We start from the raw sequence: 24,633 nt of genomic DNA, 5'->3' as shown, positions 1-24,633 counted from the left end.
TGAAATATCCAAAGGGCATTAGACTTCAATCTGGATACGGACATGCTTTTAAACTGATCATGGTGCCATTTTGTGTACAAAACCTAGAGGTTTTGAAATATTAAAAAAAAAAAGTAGTCTGCTTCTTCCTCTATCCAAAGTAGCAGAAGACATCATTACCCATTTTTACCTGCACAATAATGTAAGCCAGTTCTCACTACTTCTGTTTAAGGACATGTTGCACTTATTTAGACTTTTGAAAAGGGAGGTGTGAGTTTCATTTGTCTAAGTCATACAAAGCAGCAACTTCTGAACACATCAGGGTCACCAGAATAATTCTGGGGAGAGCACAACCACTGCAGCCTGAGGAACATCAGCAACCTGTTGGAAAGAAGCAGAGTGTGTTCATTAGGCAGACTTCAACAACAGCTGACAGCAAATAAGGGATCTCTTCACGTGGGGACATGCTCTTCATATACCAGCTTATTATTCACTTAAGGGCAGCCACTGGTGGCATGAGCATTGTGACTTAATTAGAACACAGTATTCTACAACACATATGAGAGATAGGGATTTATTTCCCCTGTTAGTTTGGAGGAAAGGAGGTAGGGATCTTTTCCTGGAGAAACTTTTCATGACTGTGTCTTTCTATTGTTAATATTAAGTGCTACATCAAGAGTACATACACATTCACAACATCATATTTCACACAATTTTATTTATAAAATTGTAATTATCTAACAAATTGCATATAAAATGATTTACTTCAAGTAAATACAGAATACTGCACAACTATTAAAACTATTGTATTGTCCATCATAAGTGTATTAAAACATTCCTAAAAAATGCCTCTATTAAAAAACAAAAACCCAAGAACACAAGTAGCATGACCAAGACCATTTTCAATAGCTTAAAATGAATTACCAGGAAGTTGCATTAACTTCCTAAGTAGACTCCAGTTACATCCATTGAGATCAGCATGTGATACAATACCACAGTCTAATGCTAAAGATGACAAGTAATACATTATGCACCTGATCTATGCTTTTCTCCTACACTGAAGGGAACCAGTCTGAACTCAGAAAACTAAAGCTCAAGTCAAACTCTACTGGGCATGCAGTTCTGTTATAGCAATACTTTCAATCGGTATGTGTAGTTGGCTTTTACAATCAATTTTACAACTGATAAAAAAGGAACACAAGAGAATACATTCGTATAAAAAGGAATGATACACAAAGGGTAAATATTGACACCTTGCTGTACACCTTCAGATGAACCAGAGAGAAAGATTCAGCTGGAACTAATCTGGAATATACATATCAGAAACAGCTCTGAGTCACAAACCCAAATTCCTGATCTCCCCAGAGCTCAAGATCCATCTCTACTATGTACACAGCGTGAACATGAACACACATACAGATGGAGTTTTTTATTAACACACTTATATTGCCAAAACACAAAAGACAACTAGCAGTGCTGCCTCGTGCACGCTAGTAGTACAACACTTCTTCTTATACTGCATGTTAAGGGAGACAGATGTTTTTATTTCTTTTTTTCAAGTGGCAAAATTTGGTAGCTAATAGATCAGAGAAGTATTATTTCTTTTGTTTTAGACAGTTTCATCACCTGTTACAAGTATCTGAGAAAGATTCAGAGAAAAAACAAAAAGGGAGGAACTGGAATTGGAACATTCAGCAGTGCTTGACACCTTTTGAGGTCTAATCTCCTTCCTAGGTATTTGCAGAACTGCTACTTCAATGCACCCAAAAGACATACACAGCAAGAAGGGAAACAGAATCAAAAATTCAGACAATAGTTTCTCTCATAACCAACCATATTAATCAAGACCAATTTTAACAAGGGCATCTCTAAAGTAGAAACACAGATTGATGTCCAGGACAGTTCTTATAGCACCATGTTTAGTCCTGCCACAAGTGATGGCAACCTCCCCAAACTGGTAGGAGGTGCTGCCACCAACTCTCCACTTTACAGTCTAATGTTGTTCTAATGCCAAGCAGCAAAGGGAAAAGACAAGGGAGGCCCTGCCACTAGCCAGAGCCCAAAGGGCTGGTCAGGGCTTCACCTTGCACAGGTGCAGCCACCCACCCACTGGGCAGACATGCAAGCACAGGCTGAGGTGCTCCTGCTGCTCCATTAGGGCGAGGGACAGCCCAGACAACCACTCGGGATTCACCAGCAAACTCTCCCGGTGGACACCTTTCCTATCCATAATGAACACTTTCAGGATGAAAAGCAGTCATGTGCAAGAATCATTTAATCTGCATGCTACTATTTACATTTCAAACACTATTTACACACGAGAACTACAATGAGCATCTCTCTCAAAGGGGAGAGAAGAAGGCTTTCGGGACAGAGTACACTTGAGCAAGCACCCCCACAGCTTGAAACTCTAAGGGGCACAATCAAAATTATGGATGTTAAGCAATGAGATCCTACTGCTACCAAAACAGACAGAGATGAATCAAACATTTGTCCATTAGGCTATTAATCAAAAAAAAAAAAAAAAACAAAAAAAAAACCACAAAACCCCAAACAACAGAAAGGCCTGTGAATACAGAGGGTATTTAGAAAGCAGAGGAGCAAGGACTGTGATGCCCTCTGGCAGGGCTCAATGGGATATATGGAAATAGCTTTAAAGCCAGGGCTGCTGCTGAGCTACCAGACTCCTCATTAGCAATGCCACTACTCCACAAGAATCACCCAGCAAACAGAGCTGTTTCACACTCTGTAAGCCTGACAACAAATTTCTGAACAACTACTGCACATTAAAGATAATTAGACTGATCTCTGAACCCACATCTAACCCCACCACCACACCAGGCAGGCTAGAAATTGCCATGGAGTCCTAGCACCTACCATATCTTATTGCTTTAGACACTGAGCCCTTGCAGCCAGCAGTTGTGCTTTATTCGCAGCTCACCTGAACTTTACAAAGTTTCCTGAAAGAAAGTTTGCTTGTATGTGGCAGGCTCTGACACTAATACATCGATTTCCAAGGCCTCCCTCCCACAAGCTGTCCAAACTGGACACCTAAGCTGCTGATGGGACATTTCTAGGACACCTTACCTGATCTGTAGACAAAAAACATGTGGGATTTAAATGTGTAACATAGACAGCTAATCCTAAACATTCAGTGCACATCCATCAAACAACTGCAAAAATGAGTAAATAAGTATCTCTTGGAAATGAGGGAGGGAAAAGGATCCACATCTGCAGCAATAAAGACAAGCTCTAGAAAAATAAGTTATTTAGTGGTTTTTGTAAGAACAGTCAGTCATTCTGGGATTCAGCAGAAGTGTTGCACATTTGTGAGTAGACGTGCAAGTTGCGAGAACAAGATTTGCTCAGCTTGGAGCATTTACCCTCCTATCAGTGTGACACTGCCAACAGCACAGCCAGCAGACTGGAACTCAGAGAACAGCGTGACAAGACAGAAGGCCAATACAGTACAACTGCAGAGATTCAAGTAGAAGAATGAAGCTATCTTCAGAAGCTCAGAGCAGCAACAGCAGAATTCAAGATCAGTGGCAACAAGGAATGTTTCTGTAATTAGGCTTTTTGTTTTCCCTCCAAACCAAAGCCCAGGATCACAATCAAGGCTCTTTGGTGGAGGGGTTATTTCCTCAACCCCGCTTCCCTGATTCCTCCCTGCACCATTTTGTCTCAGTGCAGCAACACTGGTGCTGATGATCTGTCTGTCCTGCAACTATCAGGCAAAATAGTATGTCCCTCTGGGGGAAAACAACCAGTAACTCCTCAAGTTGAGGAGTGGCTAAGAAAAACATAACACTGTGCTGAGGTGGAACCAACTTTATTAAGGACAGTGAATTATAATTGCTTTGAAAGGCTTTAAGAAAATACTCTGAGTCATGGCTGGCCTTTAACAGCAGATACCAAGGGATATGGAGGCTGCCTGATTCAGAGCCAGTCAGTGGGAGTTAACCAGAAGAGGATGAGGTAATGCTCAAAGATGGGAGGACAATGGGTCTGCCTGAGGCATCTGTGAAGCACCAGCATGCCCATCGCCAGCCTTCAGAGGGGAGAAAAACTGTGGCCAACTAAAGCACAGAAAGCCAAATGTGCAAGGGTACATATATTCATTTGTTTAACAGTCACAGGACTAGAAAGGGCCTTAACAGGTCACCAGATCAGCCTTCTATTTATCCCCCACAACAAGGAAGCTTTGAAAGCAACGTATTCCTCTCTTCTACTCCACATACCTCCTATTTTAGGAAACTCAACTGAGAAAGATGTTACATTCTTACTAAGAGGTGCTACACTCCCTTTGCAGCTGTCTGACCAGAGCAGCACCACAGCTTTCAGGACTGGTATAGGAGATACTGAGAAGGGTAATAAAACAAGCTCAATTTATACAAAGTGCAATAAACTACCCAAGCCATGGTCAGGTCTTTAAGTTCACTATTATTAGTGAAGAAAAACAAATCAAAAGCGCTAAGCTGGATGGAGCCTGATCTAAGTCTTCTGCCACTATTTGTGCTTTTTTCCATATTCTGCTTTCTTGTGTCCAATTCAAAAGGGTCTGTCTTAGCTGATCCTAACAAATGCTTCTATTTTAAGACTGTTATTCTGTTGCTTCAAGAAAGCTCTTTGTTGCCTTTAGAGCGGGAAAGGGAGACACATCCCCATAGCATAGATTTGTTCACTGGAGGTAAGCATTTACTCTGGCAAAAACTGTTCTCTCCAACTTCCAAGAGAATGGGATATATGATCTTTCCATAATCACATGCATTTATCAATAAATAAGTTTGGATTAGACTGTATTAAAACATATGCACATATTTAAAGCACTGGAGTGTCACAGATTCTTATTCCACAGCTCATGCAAGTAAAAAGAATTAAAGAAAAGTAAAAGAAAAAAGAAAGACCAAAGCCCCAACTAGGAACAGACCAAAGAAACAAGCTTCGCATGAGTATGTCAAAGCATTAATATTAGTGAGATCCCTAAATACATTAGGTTACACTAAATTTCAGAGAAACAAAAGGTTTTGCCATATCAGATACATAAGTTTCAATTTTTTTTAAGTTAATATATAATTCATTCTTTGAATATTATTCTTCACTTGGACCCAACATCCACACTGCTTTCATACATTTATACAGTTATATCCCATCCTTGCCTTAAGAGACTGATATCCAAAGGTATGGCAGCAACCCTTGTTTGTCAAATATAAAACTCCTTTCCCTTCATACAACAGTGGAGAAGGAAAAAAGATCTTGACAAAATTAAGCAATTCTCCCTGTTGCTGATTCCAACCTCAAAGTACTACAGGGAGATGGTTGGGAGCTTGCATAAAAAAAAAATTTCCCTTGTTTTAAAAACAATTTTTTTTACTGTACAATAGATGCATAGAAAGTTGCTTCCTGCTTCATGGGTTTAGGCCTGTAGCTATGTTTAGCTGTGAAAACAAGAAGATTGTTCCTTTACAGAGTGGTGAGGAGATAGACCATCTCAGGAATATTTGGCAGCTATCAAAGAGCTCATGACATGAAGAATAAACAGCATATCCACAGACTACAACAATGCAACTCTGTCTCACTGAATACACCAATTTAAAAAAGTGTCCACTTGTTACTCAAAATCAAGAATACAGTAGAGATTCACGGCTCAACAGCTTTCAAAGTGGTGGTTTAAAAGAAAAAAAAAAATTGTCAGTGAGCAGCAGATTTTCAATAGCCCACTCTTCTCTCCCCCACCCCAAAGAAACATGAGTTCACTGCAATATCAGGAACTTAGACTTGAGACTACTTGGGAGAGAAGGCTTCCCTGTCACCCATGTCCATACAGCTTGGTGTCGGAGTGACACACTGGAGGTTTCAGAGGGTTTCGGTTGTCCAGTGTCTTGTTGTGGTTACTTCAGCAGTTTTACCAGCTGGCTCTGACAGCCTCAATGTCACTAACCAAATTCTGGGCTAAGCATATCCCAAATATCTGGAAGAGACAACAGTTTATTCATTTGGAGCATAAGACAACTCTTTTCACATAGGCAAACTCCTTAGGTTATACAGAATTTAGATATGAAAGAAACAACAGAGGTAGAAATTAAATTAACAGTAAGTGTTGGAAGAAGTAAGAATATTGCAGAACTCTTGTAACACCAGTATTTTTATAGTCACAGTGGGTTGCAGTTAATTAACAGTTCTAGTCTTGTTTCAAAGCGACCCTAAAGGCTCTCTGCTGCTCATTTAAGCACCACTGGAAACAGTAGGTCTGTACAGGCTTAAAAATCTCTACCTAAGCTTTATCTAACAGATGTTAGTTTTGACCTGCTGAAAGCTGAGAAGAAAAAAATGCATCCCTGTAGATAAAAATTAAATATTCCTTAACACAAAGAAAGCCTCAAACATTTAGTTTCCACTGCTAAAATCCACAAACAGGCAACTGACACTGCATTTCCAGTTCTCATATACAGTTTCCCCCGTCATATATTCACTTTATCTTTTATTCCTCTGTGCAACTCATTACATGGAACATGATGTTTACCTGCAGTAATGCTATCCCAATGAATATACCAGCAACTATGGTAAGGTTGTCCTGCAGCCATTTCTCAAACTGAGGGACACAGCCTTTAGTGTAGATAACAATCTGCTGATCAACTTCCTGCCAAGGAGAAGAGGGAAGAAACCAGAGATAATTACATTCAACTACACCATCAGTAGAATAATCTCCTCTCGAAACAGGGATTCAGATCCTTAACATACCACATTTAAGGTAAAAAAAAAAAAAGCTTACTGGTTTTTGCCTTGCATCATAGCCACACTGAGTATTAATAACATCTTCCTAGAAAAGAGAGAGAGAAGAGAGGCAATCAGTAAAATGTCTCCCAAACACATTGTCCCAGCTCCCTGGAGTTGGTCCTGTATGTAAGACAATCACCCAGACTTTGGTTAGCATATTGCTTTAATAAAAAAAACCTTCCTCCTTCACTCTGCACTCTTAATTATTCACAGCAAACAAAAGCACAAGGTCAAAAAACTTTTTATCTCCGAAGTCAGCAAGCTGGGAAAACCAGCCCTCCACTTGGGTGAACTCCATGTTCCAGATACAAGCATTTAGTAGTCAAAGTAAAGGGACTAGAGACCATCTATGTTAAAACCTTCTGCTGAAAACGTTTTGTCTGTACTAAAAAATATGCCAAGAGTACTGTTACCATTTTCAGGGTTCAGTCTGTGCAGAATGAAGAGGTGACAAGGGGCAGTTCTGTTGCAGAAGCTGCAAGTTCTTTCTGAGAATGTCTGTAGAAATATGTACAGTATCTAGTTCATTTCCAAAAACATGAAAGAAAAAAGAACAGATGGAGTAATATGTTCTTACTGCCTGTTCTTTCTTATAGGAGCTTGATACCAATGGGAAAGGTGGGTTTTTGCCTACTCCCTTTCCTTTAGTACACCCAAAGCACAGGTAATAAAATAGGCTCTGGCAGACTTTCCCTAGTGAACAAGTGCTTCGCATTGGCAGCTTAAGCTGTGTGCTTATTTTGTATACAGTTATTTCATGGTAATAAAATGAAGCATGAAACTTTTGGCATCGGCCACAATGGTAGCAAAATATTAAGTTACTGATTTATCATATAACGACAGTGAGCAGAAGAAGGACTACTCAAGTAAGTGAGAAAATCAGCCAATCTTAGCTAGGTGTACCAAACACCACAATTTAATCAAATTGTGGGAAGTGAGAAAGGCAGGCAGTCAAGAAATGGATTTTAAAAAGCAGCCATATGGAAAAAAGTATCTCCTATCAGCATGGAAAGCTCCTCTGCTTCCTCATTTTGCAGGAAGTACAACAGGTCACATTCTGTCAGCTGCCCAAACTGGATTCCCTTAATGGACCTTCAAAATTTGAGCTACTTCTATTTCTTAATGAGATGAATGCTTCTGTTCCAGGATCTAAGTGCCACAGACTTCAAGGATGTAAAAGCGCCTAGGATTCTGACAGAGAGATTTTAAGTTTTCTTCCTTGTTCTAAAAGCCTACTTGCTTCAACATTAATGTCTTCTGCATTTAGCCTTGGAATTTGTTACCCAAAAGAAGGTACGAAAACTGCAATGGAAATAAAAAAAATTTTCTAGACTTGCCTGTACAGGAATTTGGAACACTTCAACCTCCTTAACTTCATCAAAGTCAACTATAGTAGTTTTAAGAGACTTATTTTAGCCCACTTTAAACTTACCACTTCCTGATTCAAGCTAAACTAAAAACAATAAGGCATCCATGTAACTGTTTGCATCAGTCCAACACTGAAACCTAATTCTAAAAGAGACAGATCAGCTTTCCCACAGAATAAACCTGTGTGTTATCACTGCAGCTGAACCAACCACAGCTTGGTTAAAATTATTTTAATTGTATGCATGACTTCTAATATTTTCAGTCTTTAAAGGCCATTAAGGTTGTTGTTTCCTTACAGTGAATAAGAATGAGATTTATCTTTAAATTTCTGGTTGCAGCATCACACCCTAACAAAATGCACAGCCATTTACACAACAGAGAGAGAAAGAGAGAACTTTAGGATGGATTATGTATTTATAGGATTACCTTGTACTGCTGTCACTGCTTTGGTTTTATAACAACTATATTTTTAAAACTGGGTTGTGATGACCTCTGTGTGGGTGGGTAGGCAGAAAGGCAAACAGTAGAGGGAATCCTAAGCATAATATAATGTTTGAGCCTAACCTACATTTTGTTTTAATATCTCATTAAAACATTTTCAGCTATGTTTGTCAGAAAAATTCAAACTACTGTGAAGACACATTCACTGCAAAGGAACCAGAACCAGCTTGTGCAAGTGGCAGTGCCGTATAAGGAGAGGGGGTGAGCAGCAGCAACTGGATGCCAGCAGCAGTGGCTGCATTGCATTATTAGCAAGGCAGGAAGCACCTGAGGTGCCTTCTGGCAGCTGACCTAACTTCAGTCTGTGCTAGACTAATATATTCAAGGAATTGTAAGTCATTCCAGGTGGAGAAAAAGCCACAGCTGAATTGATAGATAATAAAAGCACTCAAAGCCAGCTTCTTTCAAGCTATATAAAGTCAAATGTATACAGTGCTAGGCACATAACAGTTTCCATGTACACACCCATCCCTGTTCCAAGCTTTTCACTATTAGTGAACTGATTCCCTACACTTTACTTTGCTCTTCTTAATCTTGTCCACATCAGCAATGCATGGCTCCAACATTTTCCACTTAGTGATCCAGAACTATAAATATTTAAAAAGATGTGAAAATTTACTAAAAAGCTGCTCCCGCTACAATTTCTGACCTTTCAAGTCTGATTTCAAGTGACTCTAGGACAGGCAGTAATTTCAAAGGTAAAAAAAGAGTATGTAAAGATATCCATACCCAACTCAAGATTTTAATGCAAACATGTCAGTTCCTCAGGGTACAGACTGTCATTCATTACCGTACCTGGCACAAACTGGGTCAAACTGGCTGGAGCCTCAGGACACTGCATTAAATAATGAATTATACCTCCTTTAAAGCGCCTGATCTTAAGCATTCCTGTTCTAATGAATTTCAATTGAAAGCTTACATCCTTCAACTCATTAAGAGCTTCTCCTTTTTATACTTGCTAAAATTAATACGTATGTTCAGCCAAGCCCATGGTTCTCTCTTTTTAATAAAAGCCACAAAATAAAGACTTAAGTTAGCTTATGATTTTTGATGACTGAAATAAAGCTAGTGGTAAAGCTGAGCTGCAAAAACAAAAAGAATACAGGTTGGTGAGAAGTCAATTATTATGCACAATCTCCAGAAAAAAAGAAAACAAAAAAGAAGAAAAATCTTGAAGAGTTATTTACAATTGGAACAGCAGACCCATCCTACCCTCTCGACTGTCACTTACAGCAGGGTCTTTAGTACAGCAAGAGAATGGCACACCACAGCGCTCTCGACTCGCATTGGAATCTGTACAATTGAAGTAAATATTAAGGTTCCAGTCATCGGCTCCAAAAGCCCCACAGCACTGCCACTAAAACAAAAAAGGAAGAGCTTCTTAAATTTCAGAACAAAAATCTTAGCATTAGTAACATGCATCATTGCTGCCAGTTTCCCTCTAGCTTTCAAAGCAAAATCTGAGACTCCCACCGCTTTCATTGAAGCTGGCTTTTTTTTGTCTGGTTGGGGTTGTCATTTTTTAAAATACCATTCCAGACCTGTAAGTTGCTCCAAAGTTATCATGTGATTCAAGTTATGTTCACACCCTGCTATGCTGCTCTCTGGAGAGAAACCCGTGGGTGAGCTGATAAGCCTACACAATACCACAGAGTTGCACAGGCCCACAAGCTCAGGCCTGAGGGACAGTTAGAACCAAGAGTACAATATTCTGTCCAGTCTAATGGGCTCTGGATTTTCAAAAAAAACAAGCTCCAAGGGCTACACTGGTACAGCTACTCCTTTTGCCAGTTTGGGGGAACTTTGCCTGGGTGTACATCGGACAGTGTGAACACATTGTTCCCTGAGCATCACACACTGCACAATTAACACCTCTACTACTGAATTCTTCAAAGAGTAAATCTGCCAAAAGGCAGGCTTAGTCTCTGGCAAAACCTGTTGAACACACAAGGAATTGGTGTGCTTTGCTGAACATACACAGAATGGACTGGAGATCAGTGAAGCACTGATGGTTTACAGCATTTAGCTACACCAATGAACTCATCTGTGTCAACTTTAAAAAAAAGGTAAAATTTAAAACCCCACAAACAAACCAGATTTTTTAAAGTGGTGGAATAGCAATTCTCTTTTTCTAGATGTAGCACAGTTCTCTTTGCAATACCTGAACATGTAGTCTACATGCACTATCTCTACTGGTTGAAGAAGTAACTCGCTCTCACAACTTGAACTGGCCCTGGCTTATCTGCTGAGTGCTAATCCAGTTAGGAGAGGAAGCTTTAGGTAATGACTGCAAAATTGGACTGTAGCCTTTGGCTGCATACAAGTGGACCACTGCTTTCAGACTGTGGTGACCTCTGACCTTCTCGCAAAAGATTCAAAACAGTGCAAGGATCCAAATCCTGTTACTTACCATTCTTCCCCCCAGGCATGGAGAAGCAAATCAAGCATTGAAACTATTTTAATTGCAGAACATTCAAAAATCAGGAAACATGAATTCAACCAACACTTAACTATGTTAGCCACAGAGTGCCAAATTCAAAGAGGACTTCATCAAAACAGGCCAGAACTGAGTACTGAAGAGGGAAGGTATTGGCACACCTTGTGTGCTGAAGTCAATGCAAGACTTCTTTACACACACTGATAAATTACAGAGCTTAACCTGCACAAACAGGTGCACCACTGGTTTCACCCTTCCCTCCCAAGCACAGATGTGGCATCACTTAGAGATGTCCTACAAGAACTCTACAAGTGTCCCACTTCATTAGGCTAATTCCATTAAGTAAAATTCAGAAGAAATAACATTGTAGTTTCATTTGGACCAACTAAATACCTCTGCCACTCTGCAGTGCGGTGTAGCACAGCAAATGTTGCTAAAACCGCAACAACATTCATCTTAGGACCAAATCAAGCTTAGAAAAGGAATAATTTCTTAAACAGATGTGATAGCTTCTACAACAAAACACTTTAACTTTGTGCATTTGACACACTATCTCTAAGTCTTCAAGAAAAGCCACCCCAACTGGCCATCTTGTTTTACTCATTCATGCATCAATAAAGCCACTTTTCACAGGTGCTGTATGTTTGCAGAAGTTCTGTAAGGACAAATATACATATATTCAAAAGTATTATATGCTAGAATATTTCTGTTGCTCTTGAAGAAACAAAACAGATTGAAAGTAAAAAGTAAGAGCAGGTATTTCTTAAAAGTAAGCTTTACCAAAAAAATAAACATAGTCCAACTTACATATTCCTGTGTGAAGTCTATGAGGTTTTGTAAATCAATGTCATCTCGGTATGCTCTGATGTTGTTGTTTATAAAGAAATACAGCTGGTCCTTTATCCAGTCTTTGAAAACAAATGCTAGAACACCAGCAGTGAGTTCCAAGAAGAAAATAATTCCAAGAAATACAGAGAACTACGAAGAAAATAAAAAAGGCTAAAATTATTTTACTTTCTGATCAAAAACTTTTTCAAAGCTCACAATTATATCCAGTGATAATGCTTTATCTGTTTCAGTGCAAGTTCAAGCCATTTTGGCACACAGGAAATTTTAAATGAAAACCACACCATTTTTATTGGAGCTGTAGTACAGAAATCTTAATTCTATTCTAACAAATAATAAAAATGCTAACAAATGTCCAAACCTTGGACATTTCACCAAGATTTTCAAAGCGATCAGAGAGAATTCACTGTAAATTTCAAGAGACGGCCAGTCACCACCACATGTAGGGCCCTTGAAAACCCATCTTAAATTTCTACATAGGCACTACATTTCAGAGGGCATAAACAACCAGCAGTGCCAGTAAAATGCTTTCTACGTGACTTTTGCTTTAGATCCTCTCACTGGCAAAGCTTCGTCTAAGCAGACAAAGCAGAAATTGGTAACAGCAGAAATTAATTAATGACTAAGTCGGAGCAGAATGTCTATGAAATGACTCACATCCACATTAAAACTAAATGAGGTTGCTATGATTAATGCAAATGCAATGGATGCCAAAGGCATTACTAACGATCTGCCACTTTCTCTAAGCATTTCCACTGAGTCTACACTGTTTTAAACCACACAGGGGTCCTGGTATACTGGAAGTCCATCCCCTTTGCAACTGTGCCTTTTGAGTTTTATTTTAATATGCTCTCTGTGTGTGTTCAGATGCATTTTTAATTTCTGCTGCAGCTGCTGTATGGGAAGCTATTTCTGGTAGAGCAGATGGGTTCATTTTAGGCAAGCTAAGAGAAGCAAGGAAGAAGAAAAAAAAAAGTGTTACAAGCTGCTTTATAAATGCCACAAGAACTGTGGCTCTCAATTGCCTCCTCCCCTTATACAACATGTCTGTGGGAGCCAAATGTGTCACTTGGAGGCAGTTATTTCACTGGAAGCTTTTCCATGTATATATTAATAGTTAATGGTTATGAAGACACAACTACCACCCAGGCTGTGCCCACCTCTGGAAATGGGAGTGGTGGATGAAAGAATCTTTTTTATTACAAATCTTAAATTTACCTAAAAGGGAACATGATACTGTTACCCTCATCTTCACAGGAGGAGGTCTTTCAAAATATAGAACCCGGCTACTTAGCTAAAGAAGTTCAGCATACTGAGGTACCTTTGTATGTCAGCAGCTCCTTCCCTAACCAACAATCCAGCCCAGAGTTCAAGAAAACTCCCATTTTCTTTATGCATCCCGGACACATTCTCCTCCTCTTCTTCTTCTCAGGCCCCAGCATTGAAAGAAAGCAATGAAACCTTTTCCAATTAGCTGAATGGCACAGACTGAGGATATCAGCCAGCAATCCCTCATAATAGTTCTACGTCCTCTGTACCATGAGGGGCCCTTGCACAGCCGAAGCCACATGGGTCACATTCACTGCTGTATCTACATCCCTCATATTTCATAAGCAGCTTGTTATGGACTCCAAGTTCAACACACAGATTCTCACAAGAAATTTCTCTCTTGTGGCAGGGAAGCAAAATGTTAGGCTACATCCATATCAAAAGCAGTACTTCCATGATATGATTCTTACCACCAATAGTTCGTTCTGATCTTCAACAAAACACAATCAGTAAGCACCAGAGACTGAAGAGCTGTAAAGTGTTAAAAGCTAAGTGCTTTCATGGTACTCTGACACTGGATAACACCTTCCTCTCCAAAATACATTTTAAAAGCTTAACACAGTAAAACAGAAAAGAGAACATGGCATGCTGTGTAAATGAGAAATGTCACAGTTGCAAAGGCTACTTACAAATTTGAGAAGAAAAGTGTTTTCTCGTAAAGCTCCAATGCATCCTGCAAATCCCAAAATGAACATTACTCCTCCTACCACTAGGAAGAGCCAAACAGGATCAAAGCCTCCCAGGTCAGTGATGGAGGAGATATTGGACAGCACTCCCTGAGAAAGAGACAATGCCAAGGGATAAAAAGTATGTTCAGCTTTCCATTGCACAAATTCTGCCTGCATTTTTCTTCTTAAAAAAGAAGACTACAGCAAAATAAATGTTCCGCAGCACAGCAAGAAAACACAATTAAGAAAATCTTTGTATCCCAAAAGAGATAAAAAGTGCCATTACGTGCAATATTTCTGAATCAACACGTGAATAAGTAACAAAATGTTCTTGAAGAATCCTCTGTGAGAAACCCACAGGGCATTTTCTGCTTGTGTAGCTATAAGAAGTAGTCTGTCAGAAACTCAGAATAGATATTTGAACAAAACTCAATCTTATTACCCATGCTGAGACACATTTTACAAATCATATACCTCATTTATGTAAACACACAGTTACATGTTATGATAGAAAAAAACAGTTAAAAGCAATAAAACCACATTGAATTTAGCATTTAGGCTCATTATTTACAGCAATTGTCAGATATTAGACGTGAGCTCCTAGGTTGCAGCATCTTGAAAAAAAATTTTTTTTCAACAAATTTTGATAAACTACATATCTGGCCAATTCAACTTCAGGCATCTACAGTGCCAAACCCTCATTCTAGAAATAAAGTATGGCTACTGAATAACTAGTTAGCAGGAAAAATTTGAAAATAATGAAGTCTCTTAGTAGGACGAAAGACAATTTAAGAACTTGTCTTGGGACACGGTTTACACTGACTTAGGGTAGACCTATCATACGTTAAATCACATATACTGTGTTTTAGATATGACAGCACAGTCTGCTTGTAATGCCACTTTTACCTTAGAAGCAAAGCTTGGGTTGGGACACCAGTAATCCTGAGGAACTATTTCAATTTTTTGAACACATTTTAGGCAGAGTTTGGCTGATGTTGAACAGATGGGTTGTATCAAGCAGCAAGTACAAAGTTTCCTCTATTCCAGTGAGTTTGCACAGGAACAATTACAGTTTCCTAAGGCTTTCTGGCAGAAAAAAAATGCTGAAGTGTCACTATTTCTTCATTCCCCTCCCCAGTGCTGTAGGTCAATGCAAAGCACACTGCTGTGTTTCCTCAAAGAAGCCTGAACCCAGGCTGAGTATTTTGGACTACTGCTTCCTCTAACGCCCGAATGATGCTGTGGCTTGAGAAGCAGCAATAGAGATCTCTACATCTACAGCTCCTCCTCTGCAAAACTCTAAGGTTCATCCTTTTTCTTATTCCTGTTCATATCCCCTTTGTTTCTTTGAAATAGTCCCAAAACAGCAACAATTCAGAGGGAACTTATCATAACCTCATTTCCAGAAGCTTATAGTAACACTGTTAATGATGATCGTTCACAACTGTGGCTTTAGACCCGTGATTATTATATATATATACACACACACACATACTCATTTTGAACCACTCAAAACATATCAATTGTCACGTAACCAATATCTCTAACACATTACTTCATGTATTCTGCAACCACTTTCATAGTTTCCCAAGCAAAACTTGAGCAAGTAGTAAAGACAGTACTCAAAGCTTTTTAATCCTGCAGACAAGGACAGAGTAGACAAAATATACATGTGAATTTCACCAATGCATACATCAAGAAGCCTTAGAAAAGGCTGAAACCCAAAGAAAAATCTTACTACAACCTAATCCTAAAGTATGAACAATAATCCAACAGGATGAATGACATTCTCAAAGCATATTCTTCTCCCTCCTACTACAGCCTGAGGGGGATGAAAAAAAAAATTCTGTTTTAATTAAAAAAAAAAAAATATCACATTCATCACTTTCCTCCTACATCACATACAGTACTAGCCTTACTGTCATTCATTAAAAAAGAAAAAAGAGATGTAAGGAACTATATAACACAACTCAAGCCAGCAATGCTACCAAAGCAAAGCAGAGGGCCCGTCCCTTTTTCTGGTACCATCTATGTGAGAGATGCTACACACCAAGATGAAATGAACACTTACCTGTCATGAACACTTACATCAACTTGTGCAAAAGTTTTTCCACTACTTTTGTTTCATTACATTTGTGATAGAAAAGAAATCCAAGCCAACTTTCTGGCTAAGAATAATAAGCAATATAAACAGGATAATCCAACGACACACAAATCTTTGAAAAAAATCAAGGCCTTGGACCTACACAAGTAAAGAAGCATGAGCTCTGCCTCAAGGGGAAAAACAACTACTAAAATGATTTCTTCACAAAGTTTTGAAGTCCTTTCCTCTGTGCTTATATAGTTACCATAAGATGAGAATAAATTCTGTCCTAAAGCAACGACTACTACTCTTTTCTTTAAACATTAGCTGATTTTGGAATTAATGGACTGTGGTGTAGTAGAGTGAAAAAAACAGTCACTGGGAAAAAGATGTTTCCTTTGTATTACTTGTATTTACATTAAAAAAAAAATCCAAAAAAGCTGAAGAGTTAAGTCTCTCTTCATAAGACACTTTGCTTTTCTTTAAAAACAAAGCAACAGAAATAATTCAACAAAAAACTCAAAGCAAACTACTATGCTAAATCAACTTCTTTCCATATGAAAGTAGGAAAATTCAAATTAAAATAAATCCAAGTAAAATTTCATGGACAATAGTGTTAGAGAAGGCAGTCATAATATAAAAGTGGTAGTAAGAAACACACCACTTTGCATTTTGTCACACTCACTTTAAATTCAATGGCAATAAAATTGAGACAGTTTCATACTGTTTTCCCACTCCTGTCCTTTCTCCCTTTACTTGATTTTCTAGAACTGCCAGGCTCTTAGCACCCTGTAATGCCACATTTTGGCTGGTCACTCCTCAGGGTAGCTATGGTCCAACACATACTGAATAGAACAACACAGGCTTTATCTGCCATTGTTTGCTGTCCTTGGAAAGCACCTTTATGTGCATCTGTTGCTAGTCTGCATATGGCAATCATAAGCCTAGCTTGGATAAATCCCAAATAACACATCCTGACAATGCAAAGCACATGGTACTCAATTCTCATCTGTACTCCGTATGCTCTCTGCATACAAACCCCAAGTTATCAGTATTCTGGAGAGACATCTCAGGATACACAATCTTCAGAGAGGCTTCATCAATAAAACAATAGCTAGCAGTGGGAATGAGAAACACAGATAATTCTCTGTGATTACAGGTGGAGATACACAGAGGTAGTGTGATAGAAGATTCCTGCTTACTGCTTAGAACACAATTTTCCAGTCTTGTACTCTGGACACTTACAAATAAGCTCCCTGAAGATACAGCAGTGCAATAGCCTTAAGAAAAGCATATTTTGCTTCAAGCAGCAGGGCAATGACTGGGGAATAATATCTCACTTTATATTGTTAAGATCTAAATGTACAGTCCTCTAGGCACATACTCTTCTGATCCACTACAAGTTTCTACAAAGCCTACTACACCTACTACCACAGTATCAAGTATTTTTTGGCTGCAACAGCTACTCCTGGGAAAAGTTTGACAGAAATGTACAAATAACTGGTAGTGACCAATTCTGTCTTCAACTCATCTTTAGCCAAAACCAATACGAAACACTTCCAGAGGTGCTTGAGCAAAGGATCAGCAATCTCATATTCTAACACAGCATCCTCCATGACACACTCAGAATCCTCTGGCTGAGCAGTCAGTCATGCAATATATTGTGACTGTCGACTTCTCTCTTGCATCAGTGCAAGACCTAAACAAACCACCTGTAAATACTTTAAAGTCAGGCTTTCTACAAATGCAAGGTATTTTTCTTCAACAACACTACTACAGCTGCCCACTACAACCATGACTGTCAAATAGTTGAAAGTACTCTGATATTTCAATATACAAAAGGAGGAACAACTTTTTCCTCTAAACACATTCTTGTTTTGAAGTACGGTTATTTTTGAGGTACATGCACATCACTTTCTTGGTAGTTTAGGCATGTGTGTAACCTGTACTTGGCAGGAAATGCTTTGTTTGTACAAAGCTACATACTTGAGTAATTTACTTCTCACTATGGTGTCAACCCAGTGCTCTTCTGTAGTCCCACGAGGAGAGCCAGCAGGACATGTTCCTTGGCTTATCTCCAGCTCATCTGTTTGCTCTGTTCCTCCACCCTTCATAGCCTGTTGTACATTAAGGTCCATGAGTTGCTATTTAATATTTTAATCCAACACAAGTCAAAATTTATTTGGTGTAGTAAAACAACAAAAGTGTCATCCATAAGTGAATTAAAATAAGTAAGAGTGAAGTTGTGAAAAAAGTTCCTTCGTTTGTGAAATGTACTTCAACCAGTAGGATACAATGACATATGGAACAGGAAAGACTGACCCTGTATTTCTACTCCACCCCAAATTCAGGAGAAATCAAATGAAACAGTAGGACCTGCTCTTTTCCTCAACACAAGGGTGCCTTCTACCCCAACAAGAAATGTGAGACAACCAAGCCAGGCCCAACAAAAACTCCTGCAGAACTGGAGTCCTCTCCTCATGGTATGTGAGCACAGATAGAAAAACAGCCTGACAGATGCCTGACAAGTCCCCTCTGTTGCCATGTCATGTTTTCCCCATGGCCAGAGCCCACCATGCTACAAGTAGGATCTCATGTATAGCTCAGGGGAGAACAAGGCAAAGGGAAAATGCTGATCTTGAACACAGGAGCTCATGAACGCCCCTACTGATACTATAGCTGCACAATAGTTTGCCTTTATCCCATCAATAAAGAATAAGGAAGCAATGGTCACATAAAAAAGCAGTAAGAGTCCACACCTAAACCCTTCTCCGTCCTTTACTCTTTAAGATCATCAGAACAACTTGCAGTACTTTCCAGAGACAGACCCCTGACTCCAGCTCCTGCCTTTGGTGCACATCTACATTAATATTTCAGGTCAGATCCAGCAGTCTTTTTGAAGTGATCACACACAAGCTGTGCTTCAGTTCACACCAGGGAACAGTCTCAGAGCACACAGACAGGATTACTTACAAATGAAGATGTGCCCCTGGAACATAACTCATGCTCCAACCGCTAGCAGGCATTCAGTCCCCAAGATCACACTAGAACTAGGTTAAAAAGAACTCAAACCTTGCAACACCTGCAGAGTGTGCAAGCTGGATCTTCAGCACCACTTCCTCTCCTGCTAGTCCCCACTGCCTGCATTTAGCAGACACAGCCCTCATAGGCTGAGACCAAAGCCAGACACACATCTTGGCTGGAGCAATGACCCAGTGTTGTCACACCTACACAGTCTGATGCATTCCTGGGTTCCTAATGGGGCCAAAGAGAAGGGAGTCACAAGTGCACTAACAAACCAGTGACATTCCCAGATCATCTGTTGCTGAACAGCTGCTGCTTTAACACACACAGTAGCAAACTGCAGGACAGGAGAGAACGGCTCCAACTGAAAACACTCCAGGCAGCAGTAATTTTGAAAAGCTGACCCAGTAATGAAAATTCAAGGCATAATGAATCAGAGACAACTTTGGAGAATCATCAGCCTAAGAATCAAAGAGGAAATACAATGAGTTTATATGGAATTTGGCCCACAGGATGCACGTAAAAGAAGAGCACTCAACAGTACAGGAGGACGGGAGAAATCAGCTATTTTTTTATTTTCCGTTTCCTCCAAGATGGGGAAAAAAACCTACTCTGCTGCGATATCCCATTACTGGGAGGAAAAGAAACAAAAACAAACCACCACAAAAACAAGCAAGAAAAAAAAAAAACCCTACACCATACACGCAAAAAACCCAGAATATCAGAACAAGATACATCAATACAGAATGTTCTGAAACACTTATTTTTGCAAACAGAGGTTCAGTGTTTTCCCATGCTTGTCTGTAGGACTTAGTATCACTGGCAAACAGGAACATTTGGGGGGTGATGGTAAATAAAAGTATTTTCAAATGCATGATTTTAAAACAGAAAAATATCTCTCTGCTTTGTTAGTCATAAATTCCATGAAGTTTCTCCATGCTGTGCATCTGAATGAACAGAACAATACTTATTGAAATACGCCACATTAATTCTACTCCAGAATTTTGCCTCTGCAAGCAAGAAACTAGGTGGGGGATGTTGACAAATCTTATTCCTTTGATTTTTGCTGGTTTTGCATTTCCAACAGCAAACAGTAATAATAGCAGAACTATATTTTTCAAGAGTCTAACAGAGGAGAATAACTAGCCTAGCTTTCTTGTCCTGACAAAGCAGAGTTCAATAGGTGAATAACTGGTATAAATACATACAAGATTTTTAGACTTTTCAGGATTAATGATTATAAAGTACTGGAACACTAGTAAATTATTTAAGACCCTGCCTGTTTAGATTATGTATCTTTATATATTGAAATTTAAACTAAGTGTAATAGTGTATCCCTTCCTCTCTTCTCCAGTCCTATAAAACCCCCACACAGCCCTATCTTAGAGACGAGATAGAGGCTTTGGGTATCCTTCAGCCTGTAAGGAACATAGGATATGTACACAGTTTCCTTGTTGGCAATAATTTTTAGAAGAACTGTGTGATAGACATGTATGCACAACAATTATGGAGTGACTAGTGCATCACTCCTTCCTGATGTCTGCCACTAACTGGGACAATTAGAGAAGTGATAATTTTTTCTCAAAAACAACTTTAGTTTTCACTTCAGGGCAAGGAGAGACTGATTTGATCTGACAAATTGTGATTGCTTCCATGTAGGGAGTTTAGCTTGTCCGAGAACACCAAAGCAGACCTAAATCACCTTATACAAGTAAAAGTTTTATCTTAAAACCTGTGATCCAGATTCAGAGCTCCTGCTCACTAAGAATGGGTGCACTGCTGGCACCCAGAGGTACCATACTGGTACTCCAAACTGCAGACAACTTGACTTCTGAGCTGAAGCATCTTATTGTTATGCTGATTTAACAAGGAGAGCTGAGAAGCCAAACTCATGCACATTGTCGGCTTCTTTCACTTCTCTCTCTTCAGTCAACTTTATACACAAACTAAATCAACAAAATTTGCAAGATTTCTACCCTACTTTAGTGTCTCTTACTTTTGCTACCTCCTACTTAAGGGTTTACCCCAAAACCACAGTGCTTTCCTTCTAAAAGGTCCCTCTCCATGGACAATCTTATAAGGTCTCAGAAGACATAGCAGCAGTTCATCACTTAGGCACGCTACTCTTGAATATAACTCTCCTGGAGATAGCCAGGAAGCTTATTTTCCCAAGCTGGTATCACACCATGAACAGCCTTAAGACTGCAATATCTAATATATACAATCAAGGAGGGAAATAGGCATTTTGTACAAGTTTATTTTTAAAGAGTCAACAGAAGGCATGACTTGAACTGGTTAAGAAAAACAATGAAATATAAAGGTTTTCCCCTGCTGCTGAGCAAAAGTGCTATAAGTTGCTGAGGCTCCATACAGGCTCTTTATATGTTAACAATGGTGAAGTCACTGTTGCAGGGAGGAGGGTGGAAATCAGCTGCCATGGATGAACTATTTAACGGTACAAGCCCAAGCCTGGCGTGCCTGAAAACACTGCAAGAGTGTGAGCTATACAGTACGTGCATGTATAGACAGCTTTATTCATCCCAGAGTTTATTGCCCCCACCCCACCCCCAGCTCTCTTTCAGGTTCATGGCTCAGAATGCTAATTGCCCAGCTTTTGTGCAGGGCTGGCTGACTGGCTGTCAAGCCAATTCTATTGCCTACTTGACAAATGAGCTCTTTTGCCTCCCTGCAAAGGCCATAAGGAAGGCCACAAGACTGGATATTGTGCTTTTCTTCTTCACAAGTTTAAAGGGGAGAATTCAAGCCAACTTAGCAAAAAAAAAAAAAAAGAGAAACTATGCATCAAGTCCACAAATCTGTCCCAAACTGGTTTAAACCCACAGCCAGTGGGACTCCCTGTGAAGTGTGGATTATTTCTTTACATCCTGCAGTTTTAATGTGGCCTGGAACACAGTCTTTTTACCTTGAAAAAGGTTCTGTGAAGCAACAAAAGTATATACAAGTTGATGGCCAGGCTGTAAAACCACACAGCTGAATATAAAGCCACACAATTCAAAACAGAAGTTAATCAAAATCTTCCCCACCACCAAATGAAGTTTACAGTAGGAGTCCTGACGACCTACTCCTGCAAAAAAAACCCTTACAAATTTACACATTATACAACAGCAGTCTCAAGTTCAAGTTTGATAATGTCAAGTCCATTGGGGCAGCAGCAAGTCTTCACAGAATGGCTGAGGTCATCTCGACACCTAGCTCTGGCTGCCTAGAACCATGTCCTGATTGCTTTGGAAAAATCTCCTAAGACAGAGACCTCATTCAAATCATCTCTGGGCAAACTGTGCAGGTGCTCGGTCATCCTCACATTATGAAAAAAAGGTGTCCCCTGATGATCAGGGGAAACACCACCTGTGTTTCATTTTATGGCCATTGTCTTTGTCACTGGGCACCACTGAAAACAGCCTGGCTCCATTCTCTTTGCATTCTTCCTGCAGGTATTTCCATACATTACGATTCCCCTGAGCCTACTCTTCTCTGGACTGAACAGTCCTTGCTTTCTCAGCCTTTCCTTGTAGGACAGATGCTCCAGTCCCTTAATCATCTATGCAGCCCTTTGCTGGATTCTCCAGTACATCAGTGTCCCTCTTAGACTGGGAAACCCAGAACTGGCCTAGGTGTGGCCTCACCAGTGCTGAACAGAGGGGCAGAATTCCCTCCCTCAACTTGCTGGCAGCACTCCTAGTACAGCCCAGGACACATCAGCCTTCTTTGTCACAAGGACACAGTGCTGGCTCATGGTTTGACTTTGTGTACACCAGGACCCCCAGGTCCTTCTCTGACAAGATGCTTTGTTGTCTTACAGTGTACCATCACAACAGTCCATAATGCCTAAGGGATATCCATCCCAGCCTTAGGCAAGTAGCAGCCTAGCTACAGAAGTGCTTTTCAGTTGTCTTACAGATCTCTCAAGCCCTGGACTTCACCTACCTGGCTTTCATCTTCAACTCCTCAACAGCAGTAAGAACAACTCTGTATGGGATCTAACTGATCTACCCCCCACTAAATAACACTGGGCCTATGAGTAGCTGGAACTTGATCCTGCAGCTTTTGGCCATTGCCTGTCCTCTAAAGAGCTGAGTGAAATAAAGGACTCAAATTGGTTTGACACTAGTCAATTTTTCCATAGTTCTTCTACAAAACTCAAATCTGTCTGTGCTCAAGAGCTCTGCTGTTCAGCTATACCTATACAGCATTTTGATTGTTACAACCATGAACTGAAACATTCCAGACTAAGCACTGCAGAATACAACAGTTAAAGAAGCTGGGAAACACACTCATTTTTCAAGGAAAAACCCACGTTTTAAACCAATAAACAGTATTTTATTTTACTTGTTAATTTAAAAAACAAAATTCTAAAAAACCTACTTCATATGGAGCCTGAGTTAATGCATATTAAACTATGATGGTTTTATTTGCTTGTCTTAAAACAACATGGCATTTTCTCCCACTTCCAGAATCTGATTAAAAATGGTTTAAGATGACTTGATAACAGATGCCCACATGTCACATAAAAACCCAAGCTTTGGCTTCTGGCTATTAGCAATTACGAATTGAATGCATTTTCCCTAGGAAAGGGTATATGCTTTCCCATACAGAAATTATGTAAACCCTAACGAACCAGGATTCCACCAGAACACCTTCTAGCTGTTAAGACTGGCATACTTTAGACTTTAAACACTACAGTTGTTTTCCCTTTACCTGCTCATTCACTCTAAACAGGAATCATTTGTGTTACCAACCATAATGATACAAAAATGTTCAAATCTCTTCTGTAAAGCCACTCCCAAACAACCCAGTTCTCTGGGGCTTAGACATAGGTACAAGCTCTGAGAGTATGTTCAGAGTAGTAAATAAAACGTTTTTACATCTTTGCTGAATAAAAAAAGTCACAGTACCTCTTTCTAAGCCTATTTGAGCTATCCAACATCAATATCATATGGTATGTAAATATACATATACATCTATATAGGTGTATACAGTGTGCGTTAATTAATATCCCATTATTGTTTTAATGATCTACATTCAAGGCACACACACAGAGCAAATAGAATATAAGTTAACAACTCAAAATTTGTCCTGAATGTTTTGGAGACAGAATTCCAGATCTTGCAAATATGTTATTTGTTCTGCTGCAAGCACCAGTTATTATGCCTTAAGTGAAGATCAATTTATAACTTGCTCAGTGTTTTCCGTTAAAAGAAGTAAAACCTGAACAACACAGCACCATTGTTAACAGCCAGGTTTTATTATTTTCAATCTTTTAAACAAAGAAGAAAAAGAAATTCTGGCTTTAATTTTAGCTGTTGTCTTTTAGCAAGCCAAAGTCTTCATCCAGTAACCCAAGACATACGGACTTGTTTTGTATATTATGCCTTGATATTTTATCTTCTTCCCAACTTCTGCAGCAAGCAAACTAAAAATCAGACTCTGGTTCAGAAATGTTTTCTCTTTCCCTGCCCGCTCACCCCGCACACACCTACTTCCCATTTCAAAGCTGATTTTAGAGTCTTGCAACAGAGGGTGTTTTAGTGGCCAGTTTCATTTGCACAAGAAAAAACAAGTTAATCTGCCTCCAGTTTGCATTGGTTTACAGACTTCATCTT

The 24,633-nt window shown here is 39.5% G+C and overlaps 1 protein-coding gene across 3 annotated transcripts in view; it reads right to left on the bottom strand.

Moving 5' to 3' along the window:
- Nucleotides 1-887: 887 nt before the first annotated feature.
- TSPAN5 (tetraspanin 5) overlaps nt 888-24,633 on the bottom strand; it is an 84,889-nt gene continuing 61,143 nt past the window's right edge. Inside the window, exons 3-8 of one of the 3 annotated variants that reach the window (XM_082281229.1) lie at nt 13,867-14,013; nt 11,870-12,040; nt 9,857-9,982; nt 6,752-6,799; nt 6,503-6,619; nt 888-5,950 (exon numbers count right to left, since the gene is read on the bottom strand). In XM_082281229.1, the coding sequence (XP_082137355.1) occupies nt 5,885-5,950; nt 6,503-6,619; nt 6,752-6,799; nt 9,857-9,982; nt 11,870-12,040; nt 13,867-14,013 (675 nt within the window). In that variant the 3' untranslated portion in view covers nt 888-5,884. Of the gene's footprint in view, nt 5,951-6,502; nt 6,620-6,751; nt 6,800-7,169; nt 7,276-9,856; nt 9,983-11,869; nt 12,041-13,866; nt 14,014-24,633 lie in introns of those variants that run through there. The other 2 variants (XM_082281230.1, XM_082281231.1) reach the window with 2 other exon arrangements.

The sequence above is a fragment of the Coloeus monedula genome (genome assembly GCF_965178545.1).
Source record: "Coloeus monedula genome assembly, chromosome: 5".
Taxonomy (NCBI): domain Eukaryota; kingdom Metazoa; phylum Chordata; class Aves; order Passeriformes; family Corvidae; genus Coloeus; species Coloeus monedula.
Note: the sequence above shows the minus strand (reverse complement) of the source record. Positions and strands in the feature narration are given on the sequence as shown.